General features: G+C 36.7%; 1 protein-coding gene across 1 annotated transcript in view; it reads right to left on the minus strand.

Annotated features, from left to right (window-relative positions):
* PALMD (palmdelphin) overlaps nucleotides 1-13462 on the minus strand; it is a 59743-nt gene that overhangs the window by 23706 nt on the left and 22575 nt on the right. Inside the window, exons 2-3 of the mRNA XM_027536424.1 lie at nucleotides 9970-10050; nucleotides 4262-4386 (exon numbers count right to left, since the gene is read on the minus strand). Of these exons, the coding sequence (XP_027392225.1) occupies nucleotides 4262-4386; nucleotides 9970-10050 (206 nt within the window). The remainder of the gene's footprint in view (nucleotides 1-4261; nucleotides 4387-9969; nucleotides 10051-13462) is intronic.

Raw genomic sequence — 13462 nt, forward strand, 5'->3', positions numbered from 1 at the left:
ATAAAGAGTCAAAAAATCTCTCTATAAAATGATGCATATACAAGTGAAGTCATAGCATGGATTGGAAATTAAAAATTCTGTGCATGCATACTAAATTGCTTCAGTCATGTCTTATTCTTTGCAACCTTGTGGACTGTAGCCTGCCAGGCTCCTTGTCCATGGGATTCTCCAGGCAGTAATACTGGAGTGGGTTGCTGTGCCCTTCTCCAGGGGATCTTCCTGACCTAGGGATTGAACCCGTGTCTCATTAGGTTTCCTGCATTGGCAGGCAGGCTCTTTACTACTACTAGCGTCACCTGAGAAGCCCAAAAATACTATAGAGAATAGCTTTTACAGGATTTAACTTTTGGAAAATTTCGCTGTTCATCCTGAACACAATTTGTTTTTATGATTAGGACTCTTAATTTGATTTTATATTCTGGCTCTTAAATTTTTAGCTGTATGACATGGGGCAAGCTAGCCTCTATAAATCTCATCTGTTAAATGTTATCTATCTCATAAGATGGTTGGGAGAATTCATGAAATAATATAAATGAAGTGCAGAGTCCAGTGCCTAGTCTACAACAAATGTTCTGTAAAAATTATCTGATATTATTAACGTTTTAGTCTTCAAACCATAAAGAAAACCAATCATTTTCCAAATGGAAAGAATCATAGTTGGGGGATAACCTTAGACTACTCAAAGAGAAAGATTCTTTGTCTTAGCATAAAGAAAGGCGTGGGTTGCCATTTCCTTCTCCAGGGGATCTTCCTGACCCAGGGATTGAACCCAAGTCTCCTGCATTGCACTGGGCCACCAGTGAAGTGCAAAGAAATAAGTCTTGGCCATAAGATGAAAATCTCCAAAGCTCCAGGCACTGTCCTTATTTAAATTATTTTTGATTCCTAGTAAGAAATAGTATCTAATGTTTTTTGCACGCCTACCATGTATCAGGCACTCTTGAAGTTGCTTCACTCATCCCAGCCCTGTGAAGTGGCTTATGATGGTCTGCTATTACAGACAAGGAAACTGAGGCCCGGAAGGATGAAAGAACATGGCGAGGCTTATGAACTATGGTTGGTAGAACAGGGATTTGAATGTCAAAGACCATGCTCTTTCAGTCGATCTCATGAAACCATGGAAGTAAAAGAAATGCACACTTCATGGGTAGCTTGGCTTTGCTACAGACTCTGAGGTAATAGCAACATTTCTATTTTGATGTTCCTATTAAAATCTTATCCTGTAGCCGAGAGACCTGGCAGATGGCAAATGTTACCCTTAAGCAGGCACCTAAGTTAGTGATAAATCACATCCAGGGATGAAGATACCTCCTCTGCTTAGGGAAAGAAGACGGCTCTGCCTAGTTCAGCCTCATCAGTTGGTTGCCATTCAGAGCTTACAGGAAAATGTACTGTATTTAGCAGTAATAAAAGCTCCTTAAGTACTGTGGGTGGTTGTTTCTGAAAAAGAATGAATTTTAAAACATGCACCTAATTATTTAGCAGCTTTAGAAATATCTGTGAAGAAATTGTTCAGTTACCAGGTAAAGCTGCTTTGGAACGTGGTTTCTATAATGCTGGGCAGTAGCGGAGGCTGCTTAATACTGTCAAAGCACAGATAGGTATTTTTTGTCTCTGTATGTTGCCTTAGAACGTTCTGTTCCCTGAAGATTTTAAATAAGATAGACATGCCTTTATGGGTCACAATGATGTAAATTCTTTACTAGATCTTTGCAAATACATCTTTTTAAGCCTATTCCTTAAACAATGCAGTCTGCTCTGAGGTGTTGCACTGCTTTCTGAGCATTTATTCCTATAGCTCCCTATTAATTTTGCAGCTGGAGAGCATTGAACCCGACTTGTTTTGAGACCCAAATCTATCCTCTACTGGCTCTGTGATCTTAAAGAAGTCCCTAATCCTCTCTGAGCCTATTTCCTCATCTATGATATGGAGGTGTTGATGCTTTCATTCTAGGATTGTTGTGGATATTAAATGACTTAATGGAAGTCCAAGTGCTTTATAAATTGCACAAGGCTATTTAAGAACCAACAATTACTGCTATTATTATTTATACTTGAGGATTAAAATCATCTGGTGATGGTTTAATGACATTCTAAAGATCTAAAATAAAGGCTCGATGAGATGCCAGAAATCGGATAATAAACAGACATTTAATTGGTAATTTAACAAAAGCATTAACTGGGTGCAGAAGAAGGTCCCGAGTGTTGTAAAGGCTTTGTAGAGAAAGGAGAACCAAGGGACATTACATGCTGCAAAAACTTCCAATAAGATCACGCCTTTTCAGTTCACAGAGGTTGCTGTGTGCCATTATCTTATAGGCAGCACTGGATGGTTTCTTATTTTGCCACTTCCTAACAGTGTGAGTTCTTTATTCTCTTTTTAAAAAGTGAAGATTATAACACCTGCCTTACAGGGTTATGAGAATTAAATGGGATGATATACGCAAAGGGCCTGGTGCATAATACGACTCGGCAAATACATTTTCCTTCTCATGCCTCTCACTTCTCTCCCTCTTCCTTCTTTTTCTTATTCTTTCCGTCCTTCCTCCCTCTTCTCCCTTCTCTCCACTTCCTTCCTTCCTTATTTGGTCACATAGGAGCTGTAACTAGGCAAGTCACTACCAAAACTACTAGAAGCTTATGTGCTTCTCAGAGCATTCAGGCAAGGCCTGAAAGCAATCAGGAGAGTCCTAGTAAATTCTCTGGGATTACTCAGAAGCAGCCAAACTTGTTAATGGAGTTGGAGTATATGTAGCCACTTCAACTATCATCAGATGCAGAGAAAGTTGGAGGTGTTCAGTATGTGGAAAGACTTCAAAGAAGGGGCTCTGAGGGAAAGCAAGGAACTATCTGTGCAGGATGAGGGTTTACAGGGATTAAATTCAGGGTTCCTTCAGAGATAAGGATTGTGTATGGAGGAATGAGGAAAGCAATCATCAGCGAAACCAGACTATGTTAGAAAGCTTTTGCTAAGAGATGCTTTACGAATAATCAAGTTTTCCAAACTGTAGAATTCATTTATTGAATTACTTTTTGAAGTATAGTCTATCTGTCATTCAGAAGCAGATGTATCTTTGAACAAACAGCTAAGAGGTTTATAAACATTTCAGTGACAAAATATAACTTTAAAAGAATTTGTAATTTAAAAAACATCTGAATAAGAATGAACAGTAAATGATTTTAGCTATTAAATACACAAGTGTATGAAATTAAGCTAGTAAAATAAAACTCCGTTGAGAAAAAAAAGTTTTTTTCCATGTTTTCAATTTTAGGCCTAATGCAGTCTGATTGCACAGTGTGGTATGTTTGGACAAAAATTGGTTATAGCACAACAACTGGATATTTTTATTTTCTAGATCTTTCCTATGGTCCTCACTAAAGATAACAAATTTGTAGTGAGTAAGGTTTTGAAAGACGTCTAGGCTTTAAATTATTGTCATTATTATACCACAAAAAATTCCATCTTTTTTCTATGTGTGGGTTAAAAAATGATTTTTGACATTTCTCACATCTTTCTTCTATCTTATTTATATTTTGTAATAATATTAATAATCCCATCTTATATTTGAGCTCTCTAGTTTTTTTCATGTCCAACACCTCATTTTAAACCATGCCAATTTTATTTGCTATATCAGAAGTTGCTGATGCTTTACTATTGATAATTATAAATTATGGGCAGGGAAGGACATTGAGAAGTGAAGTCAACCCCCATGACCAACCAGGGAAGTAGAAGAGGGAAAACGGTAGTGAAGTAGTCCTGTAGTCTCTTCTCTTCCAAAGTAGCATGGTTGTGACTGGGGAGGGCCTGGGAAGAGGTGATAAGGGGAAGCGTGTGTGCACACACCCTTATAACCATCACCTATCCTAAGGTGAGAGAGAAGGTTGAGGCTGTGAAGAATTGTTTTTTGATCTCCTGCCAAGTTCAGGTAGCTGCTAATAGTTTAGCATATGCATTTTTCATCTGTTCAATAATTCTGAAAGATGGATGTCATTAACACCATTTTGTAGATGACAAAACGGGCTGAGAGCTATGAGTAAGTCACCCATATGTATTTTAAAAATAAGTTTCATGGTGCTATGTGTTGGGGACATTTACAGCAAAATATATGCTGTTTCTTTGTGGTGTGTTTTCATAGTCTTTATCAGAATTTCAAATGGAAGATATGAGTATGAGCCTAAAAAAGAAAATGGCTTTTATGCATTCAATCTGGGACAAAGTCAAGATAAATGTATTTGTGGAGAATCTCAGAGAGGGCCATACCTGAGGATACTTTGTTCTAGAACCTGGATCTGGTGCTGGTCTTGTTGATTTTGCTTCTTCATCTCTTCCTGCTCTTTTCCACTGCTGATTCCATCTAGAAGCCATTTCTCCCTCAAAGCCTTTTTCTGTTATCAGGAAACATACAGAAATGTTCTTATATCAATCAAACATTCCAAAATCTCCAAAAGCAAATTCTAAATGCTTTCAAACTTATTATTTTTAAGAGTGGAAATATTAAAGAGAATTTTTTTCTCTCACTGCCTTGCCTGAATAAATCTGATAGTTTCCTACCTTGCACCCTTCTTGACCCTCTTATAAAGCCAGTGTTTATGTATCTAAGTCCTATGTATATTCTAAGGTCTAGCTCAGGTCCTATTTCTTTATGGAGATCTCTTTCCTACCCCTGCATCCCTCCACCTCTGACAAACCCACTTCACCCTCAGAGAAATCTTTCTTCAGAGTCACACGCTGCTGCTGCTGCTGCTGCTAAGTCGCTTCAGTCGTGTCCGACTCTGTGCTACCCCATAGACGGCAGCCCACCAGGCTCCACTGTCCCTGGGATTCTCCAGGCAAGAACACTGGAGTAGGTTGCCATTTCCTTCTCCAATGCAGGAAAGTGAAAAGTGAAAGTGAAGTTGCTCAGTCGTGTCCAACTCTTAGTGACCCCATGGACTGCAGCCCACCAGGCTCCTCCGTCCATGGGATTTTCCAGGCAAGAGTACTGGAGTGGGGTGCCATTGCCTTCTCCAATATTTACATCTACTATATGCTTACTATGTGTTTAACATTATATAGGAAACTTATCATGGTAGTGCCTTAATATTATTTGTTGGGTTGATAGATGCATATCTGATGTCAAAGTAACAAGTTCCTTGAAGCCATTTGCTATGTATCCCAGTGACAATACACAGTGGCTGCTCAAAAAAAACAAAAAAAACAAAAAAAACTTTTGTGGAATTAATTGAATTGGTGGGCAAAACAAGAGATGGCTTTGTGTCTTAAAAGGGCTCCCCTGGTGGCTCAAATGGTAAAGCATCTGCCTGCAATGCAGGAGACCTGGGTTCAATCCCTGGGTTGGGAAGATCTCCTGGAGAAGGAAATGGCAACCCACTCCAGTACTCTTGCCTGGAAAATTCCATGGATTGAGGAGCCTGGTAGGCTACAGTCCACGGGGTGGCAAACAGTCAGACACGACTGAGTGATTTCACTTTCCTTTCCTTTATTGTATCTTAAACTAATTCAGTGATAGAGTCTGTGGTTGACATTTATTGTTTTACCTACCCAGCACCCCCCCTACTTGTCCCAATAATATAATCCACAAAATTCATCAATCTGTTTAAATATTAGTGAGTTGAACTCCTGTCAACTTGAACAAAACAAAAAAGATTTATGTTTCATCAGATGGCAAAAAGTCTCCTTGAATTTGCATGGAAGAATTACATTCCTTGACTTGAGCTTCAGAAGACAAAGCAAATGAAGAAGACCTATACATTTCAGAGAAGTTTTAGTTAGCTTCTTGTCCATGTGTCAAGCAAAAACTGTTAAATATTATTTTCAAAGAGTTTCAATTTCTCTTTTTCTCCCTGAAGAAAAGTGCTGTCACTATATATCTAATCCACTTTAAAATTATTTGTTCAATGATTGTTCCCTGGGAACATACTGTGTCTAAAATGGTGAGGAGAGAAGAATGAGAATTTTCCTTATTATTTTGAGACTTCTTTATCTAACACCACTATTAGAATGAAAGCAAGTAAGAAGAATTTTTGTCTTTTTTTAAAAAAATGCTAGAATTAATACAACTGGATTACAAATATCTCTGAATTTAAAAGAAATTTAAACAAGTCGATTGGGTTAGATAGTTACCAAAGGACATTAAAAAATTACACTGATTACAAATACATATTATTTGGAATTACAACTTATAGAGTAGATGAAATGTGGTCTGTTCTAGTTGAAACAGTGAGAGGGCCTGGAAACCTATAGAGGTTATAATAGCCTATAGAGCCTATTATTAAGTCAATAATAACCTCACCCCAGATCATCATATTTGTGTTGGCTTTTTCAAAGTTTCAAGCAATTGCATGTGGACAACACACCCTGTAAGAGCAGTTTGTATTATTGCAATTTGTAGCCAGATTCTTTCTCCCAATGTTATCTTTTCCCTTAATTATAGTTGTTTAGTTGTTTATAAAAATATGTTCCCACAGACACAGTAAATATTATTAATAAAGTCAAGATTTATCACCTGATAATATGTGAAGAAAATCTGAGTATATAAGCACTTAAGAATTTACCTTGATTTTAGTTTATTTTTATTTGATGAAATATGATGATAGCTAATGCACAGCAAAGAAGATAGATGACAACCATCAAAGCAAATTACAGTTCTTACAAACTACCTACAGGGATAGTTTCAGTCAATTACCTCCACATCACTATAAGAAATACTCAGATGGGATGGTCTCATGATGCCAAGTTACAGAGGGTGGTGAATGGTTCCTGTGACATAATTAGGTTATCTTGGGCTACATTCATGGTTCTCAGTCTGGTTAGGACTAAAAGTAATTTTAATTTTACCCTTAAAAACTTCATTCATAATTCAGGAATTATCATTTAACTCTGGCAGAGAATTTTTTGCATCTAAATATAAAATATGTAATTTGGATGGGCAATCAACATGATATGGTACAAACTGTAGAAATCACAACAGTTATTTTGCTTTTATGTCACAATTTAGACTTACATTTCAGTCTGTGAGGATGATGAATAGAATAAAATCTATTTCACAGCAATGACATTCAGGATCAAAATCTATAGTAACTAAATGAAAATATAAGTGACATGCATGTAGTAGATCTTTTGGCAACTTTTCCCCAGCACTTCTATATTCTACATAGCAGTTACAGAGACTTTAGGAATAAATTAGTTTTTTATACCATGATTTAAATAGACTTCCAGATAAGAAAAGTTTTCTAGGTTAAGTATGCTTAGGTTAGTGTGTTTCTAGGTGGCATGAGATTGTGATCATGATACTAAGAAAGATGATACACAGTGGACAAGCCTCAGGAGTGTTTGAATGTGAGAATGCTGATAATGGCCCTGGAAAGTCCTTTCCAAGAATGTCATTGGTATGAATGTCAAGTTCCTGACCTATAGGATATTAGAGTGAATTTCCGCAACTATTTTGAAGTGTGTGTGTGCTGTTGATACAGAAGGAGCACTTTGAAAATATTTACATTTGTGTTTTTTAAAATGGGTTGCTGAACTCTAATGAAATAATTTGCAACCAGGAAAGTGCTGAGGATGGTCACGGGAATGGAGACAAGTAGATGAAGAAGAAAATGAAAGACTGGTAATTGCTGAAGCCAACAGAACTTTTTTGACTTGGTGAACATATTTTAGAATCGATTTTTTAAATACTTCTGCACATTTTTGAATCCTGTTGTGGAATTATGCCTAGTTGCTGTTTGGAATAGCCAACCATTTTCTGCAGAACTTGGAAGAATATGATTACTGGAACAGCCACTCTATGTTCCCTTTGCAGTTGATGCCTCAAATATAGTGTTCATCACAGTATAAATTATAAATGTCATTATCAGTTCAGGTGTCTGTTACCATTTTAAGGGTACAGATCAAACATATTTTATATTCTTAATGCTCATCTTAGTGCTTTGCATGTAATAATAAGTGCTTATTTAATAAATGCTTATTGACCAAAAGACTTTCTATTTATCTGTTAAGACTCAGGTTAAATCCCACACCTTTAACAGAACATTTTTTGACCACCCCAGATTAAAAAATTGTTGTTTATACTTATGTTTAAATTTAAAAAAAAAACATAATTATCTTGTCCTAATTATTTATTTAACCTTGAATTTCCCACTAAGTTGCAAGCAGAAGGGCTGAAACTCTCAGGGCCACTAATATTCTCTAAGGCATTAATATGCAAATTAGGAAATTAATATGCAAACCAGGAGAGCTCCCCGCTCCTACCCGGCCAGGTCAGTGCACAGCTTGGGATGGTGGACTGCACTTTTGTGCAAAGAGAAACTTCGTCCAGACAGAAGCAGCCCTATGCTAGGGTGCACAGTTCCAATGTAGTATGGACAGGATTTCAGCACCCCTCTCTCTCAGGTATCTTTACACAGTATACAATCTGCACAGCTGTGTACTGCAGTCCAAAGCATAAAACATGCTTTGATGACTGAATTATATTAGAGGAGATCTCCTGGGTTCCAGAAGGCAAACCTATAGAGAAGATTATATATTACTTTTCAGACTTTTTTTTTTTTTTTGGTTAAGTATTGAGATGAAGCATCAGCTCAGAAATGGACTTCTCAGTATGTTAGAGTTTTCCTGTGTGAAATTTACTTCCTACAAGAACAGAGGAGATATATTAACCTTTTCTCCTAATGTGAACTCTTCTGATGTTTGGCTACCCATTCTGCAAGGATAGAAATTACTCAGAAACAGTAATTAGTTCACTGTGAGATCCAAAATATGTGTGTCTGTGTGCGTGTGTGTGTGTGTGTGTGAGAGAGAGAGAGAGAGAGAGAGAGAAAGAAAGAGGGAGAGAGAGAGAGGAAAAAGATTTTGCAATTAGAAATTGCCTATCTAAAAATTTTTTGTATATATATTTTTGACTTGTACCAAGATAACTTGGTAAAATCTGTTACTTCATTGATTTTTCTGAGAGTACACATTGCATTTCTTGACTATATTTCCTACTCAGGTAAATTCAGTGTGATATACTGTAAGGATAGCAGGCTGACTATACTTTGAAATTATTCATCAAACATTGGAAATGTCAATTGTATAGGACTGACGAAGCAAATAGAATCCAGAGAAACGAAGCTAGCTGGAATCTTAAATTGTATCTCTTCTCTCAAGAGGTGATTACTTGATCCATCAGAAAGATGGATTTAGCAGAATTCAACAAGTTTAGCAAAAGACTGTAGACCCCATGAATATGTGGCACTGTTTCACTGAGGGACTTATTATGTCCACTGATAGAAGTCCTGCCAGATAAATAGTTTCCTGCTTAGGCCTGTTCACAAGGAGCTCCTGTTTGTTATTGGGTTGCATCCTGTGACTAAGCTACATAATAAAATGTTGAGACTCAATGTGCTTTTATTACAAAATGACCACACCCATGAAAGATGTAAGGTCTGATTTTAAAAATGGAGGTTTATTTTTGGTTATGATCTCATGTTTTGTCAAAACAAAATAAATATTACCTTGAACCACACTCAGACAACACTGAGTCCTCTGCACTGAAGTCTTAAATGTGAACATCCTTGAGCAGGCCAGACAGTTGTTCTTTACACCCCCTGGGTAAAGGCTGGCATTTCATTGATTTCAAAAGGAACTTCCCAGCTGGATCCACTCCCAATGGATAATAAGCAAGACTGTACTTAGGGCCAAAGTGTTAAGACTGAATTCTTAAGGTTACCAAGAAAATGAGGAAATGCAGTAATAAAGGATAAAAGTAATAAAACCATATTTTCAATTTTCCATGTTTGCCAGAGGTATTAGTCTCCTATGCAAATAATACTAGCTTGTTGTTTTCCCCTATGGTTTTTATGGTGTTAGTATAAGTCTGTTGGGATTTTTTTTTCCTTCCTTAAAGCATCTTTACTATTGAAATTTGAGCACAATTAAAATATTTGAATCAGAATCACTGAAATGAAGTTAAAGTCATTAATTACCTTCAAATGCTGGTGCTTTAATTTTTCTTCCTCTATTTTCAGACGCTTCTGTGAGATTTCTTCTTGTATTTTTCTTTTATCCTGAAATAAAAAATATTCCAGCATGATCAGTTTTTTTAATTTGCTTACGTATGTTTCCTGGGGATGTTGTCATTATTGAATGGCTGGCTAGTGGTATGCTCTTGGCATTGGTATGAAGCTGCTTTGGAAACCCTTATTTCAAAGCAAAAGAGAGTGAAGTGGGATATGCAAAGCATCTTACTGACGGAAAATGATATAAAGAGCTTATTCAAAGAGAATTTAAAAATATTTTAATGACTTTCCTTCCCCCCTCATCTTTTCTATCTTCCCCATTGAGTCTAGCAAGATTGAGCTACTGAATGATGCAATGGAAACTGTGAATTTTAAGGTGGGAGTTTTGAAATAAGCATGAGGAAATATTGTGAGGAGAGAGATTGTTCTTGGCGCAAGACTGAAGAAGCTGCTGGGTAAAAGGGCTGCTTATGTGTGAAAACAGGATAGCCTACAGAGCATTAGAACACTAGGGAGCTAGAAAATGTGACCGTTTCCTCCTATAAATGTTGCTATGGGAAGAGAGAGAGAAAAAAAGATCAGATAATGCATGTTAACACTAAGAGGACTTCTAGCAGAGGTTAAAAAAATTCATGAAGAGATATAGTATCTTTCACCACATTTATTATTTTTAATTTTATTGGGTATAATTGATTTACAGTGTTGTGTTAGTTTCATGTGTACAGCAAAGTGAATCTGTTTTATATATATATATATACCCACTCTTTTGATTTTTAGATTCTTTTCCTATGTAGATCATTACAGAGTATTCAACAGTTTCCTGTGCTACACAGTAGGTCCTTAGTAGGTATCTGTTTTATGTATAGTTGTGTGTATGTGTCAATCCCAATCCCAAAGGAGAGTGTGTCCCTACTCCCTTACACGTGGTAACCATAAGATTATTTTCTATATCTGTACCTCTATTTGTGTTTTGTAGATAAGTTCATCTGTAGGCTCATTTTAGACTCCACATACAAGCACTATCGTATTTTTATTTCTCTTACTTCACTCAGTATAACAATTTCTAGATCCACCCATGTTGCAGCAAATGGCATTATAATGTTCCTTTTCTAGCTGAGTAATATTCCTTTGTATGTATGTACCACATCTTCTTTATCCATTTCTCTGTTGATGGACATTTAGGTTGCTTCTGTATCCTTGCTATTGTAAACGGTGCTGCAATGAACATTGGGTGCATGTATCTTTTTAAATTATGATTTTCTCCAGACACATGCCCAGGAATGACATTGCTGGGTCATATGGTAGCTCTATTTTTAGTTTTTTAAGGAACCTCCATACTGTTTTGGTGTATGGTGGCTGTACCAGTTTAGAACATACCCTAACATCATACACAAAATAAACTCAAAATGGATTAAAGACCTAAAGGTAAGACCATAAAAACTACTAGAGGAAAGCATAGGTAGAACTCTGTATAAATCGCAGCATGATCTTTTTTGATCCACCTCCTAAAGTAATACAAATAAAACCAAACAACAGGACCTAATTAAACTTAAAAGCTTTTGCACAGCAAAGGAAGTAAATAAAACAAATAGACAACCCTCAGAACTGGAGAAACTATTTGCAAACAAAGCAACCAACAAGGAATTAATCTCCAAAATATACAAAACAGCTCATGCAACATCAAAAAAACAAATAACCCAACTGAAAAATGGGCAGATCTAAATAGATATTTCTCCAAAGAAGCCACACAGATGGTTAAAAAGCACATGAAAAGATGCTCAACATCTCTAATTATTAGAGAAATGCAAATCACAAGTTTAAACTACAATACCTTAAAATCCCAGAGAGCAAAACTGTTGATACACAGAAGTTGTACTTTTTAAGAGCTATAGACTGCATACTAAGTAGAAAGCCTGGTTTCAGTTTCCGGCTCTGCCATTTACTAGCTATGCATCCTGGGACAAAAACCCTTAACTTAGTGTCTCATTACCTTTATCTGTAAAATGGAGGTAGTGAGGGTACCTACATCATAAGATATGAGCCTTAATGGAGCGAATATATGCAAAAGCTCTGAGAACAATGCTTGACACATAGTGTTCCATAAGTATTTGTTTAATAAAATTAAGTAAATAAACACATAACCTATTAATCACACAGAAGCAACACATTAACTCTGATAGTGGTTGCACTGATATGAAATGCTTTAGAACTTTCCTGTCTGGAATTGTTTGAGACATTTTACAAGCTATGCAAAAAGGCCCTTATTTCCTTCTTTTTTGACCAGAGGTGACATTATTCTCCATCTTACTTATAAAAATTGGTGCTAAATCTGCTTTCAAAATGGAAAACTCCCAAAGGTAAACATTTGTTGCCAATAAAGACCTCTAAAGGAATGTGAAACAGGCTGAGAAGGTAATTTAGAAAGAAGAGCTCCAAAAATATTTGGCAGCAATATGGAAACAAGTGCATGGCTTCCTGGTGTAACTCCTTTGAAGATAAAAACTCATTTTTGATGTATAAATTCAGGTACATTTATTGAATGTAACAGAAATCATTTGAATGTACATTGCTGTCCAAATATATGCCATGTTTCTCTTTGTGTGTAAGAAGCGTATATGACCTTATCAGTGTTTTTTTTTTTTTTTTTAAGCTTCATGAGCAGTTCTTTTGGAGGGAAAAAAGAGCTTGGCAACAAGCCTGGGTTTTCAGATTCACTTGTTTATTTGGATGAAATCTGGTTGTTTAGGAGTAAAAACTGTGAAGATCTCTTTGAGTCAATTCTTCACTATATCTTGAAACTGTTATTGAGCAAATCTTAGTAATATTTTAAACTTATTGTGCCAAACATTTGGGTAAGTATTTTTCAGGCACTATTTCACTTAATAGTCATAATAACAGAGATATAATAATATTACACTTAGTAGTTATGATAACAAAGACATAGTGTAATAATTTTCATTTTATAGAAGAGGAAATGGAAGTTTCCAGAGATTAATTAACCAATCCAAGTTCTCACAGCTGGTGCCTGGTGGCTCAGTGGTAAAGAATCCGTCTGCCAATGCAGGAGATGCAGGTTTGATCCCTGGGTGGGGAAGATCCCCTGGAGAAGGAAATGGCAACCTACTACAGTATTTTTGCTGGGAAATCCCTTCCACAGAGGAAACTGGCAAGCTACAGTCCGTGCCATCACAAAGAGCTGGACATGACTTAATGACTAAAAACACCACCGTGGCAGAGCCAGGATTTGAACCCAGGCAAATAGAGTTCAGCCTCTTAGCTAATTCACTACATTATTTCCCTGAGTGGGAAATTAGCTTCCCCAGTTGTTCTGTCTATTGTGAACCACTGAGGTGTGTTGGCAGTGCCACGACAGCCAGTCCTGGAGGGGCTTCTCATTAGAAAGGCATACACACACTTTCAGTTCCCTGTGTGCTGGTGTGGAGCTGTCCACCTCTCTCCA

The sequence above is a fragment of the Bos indicus x Bos taurus genome, chromosome 3 (genome assembly GCF_003369695.1).
Source record: "Bos indicus x Bos taurus breed Angus x Brahman F1 hybrid chromosome 3, Bos_hybrid_MaternalHap_v2.0, whole genome shotgun sequence".
NCBI lineage: Eukaryota > Metazoa > Chordata > Mammalia > Artiodactyla > Bovidae > Bos > Bos indicus x Bos taurus.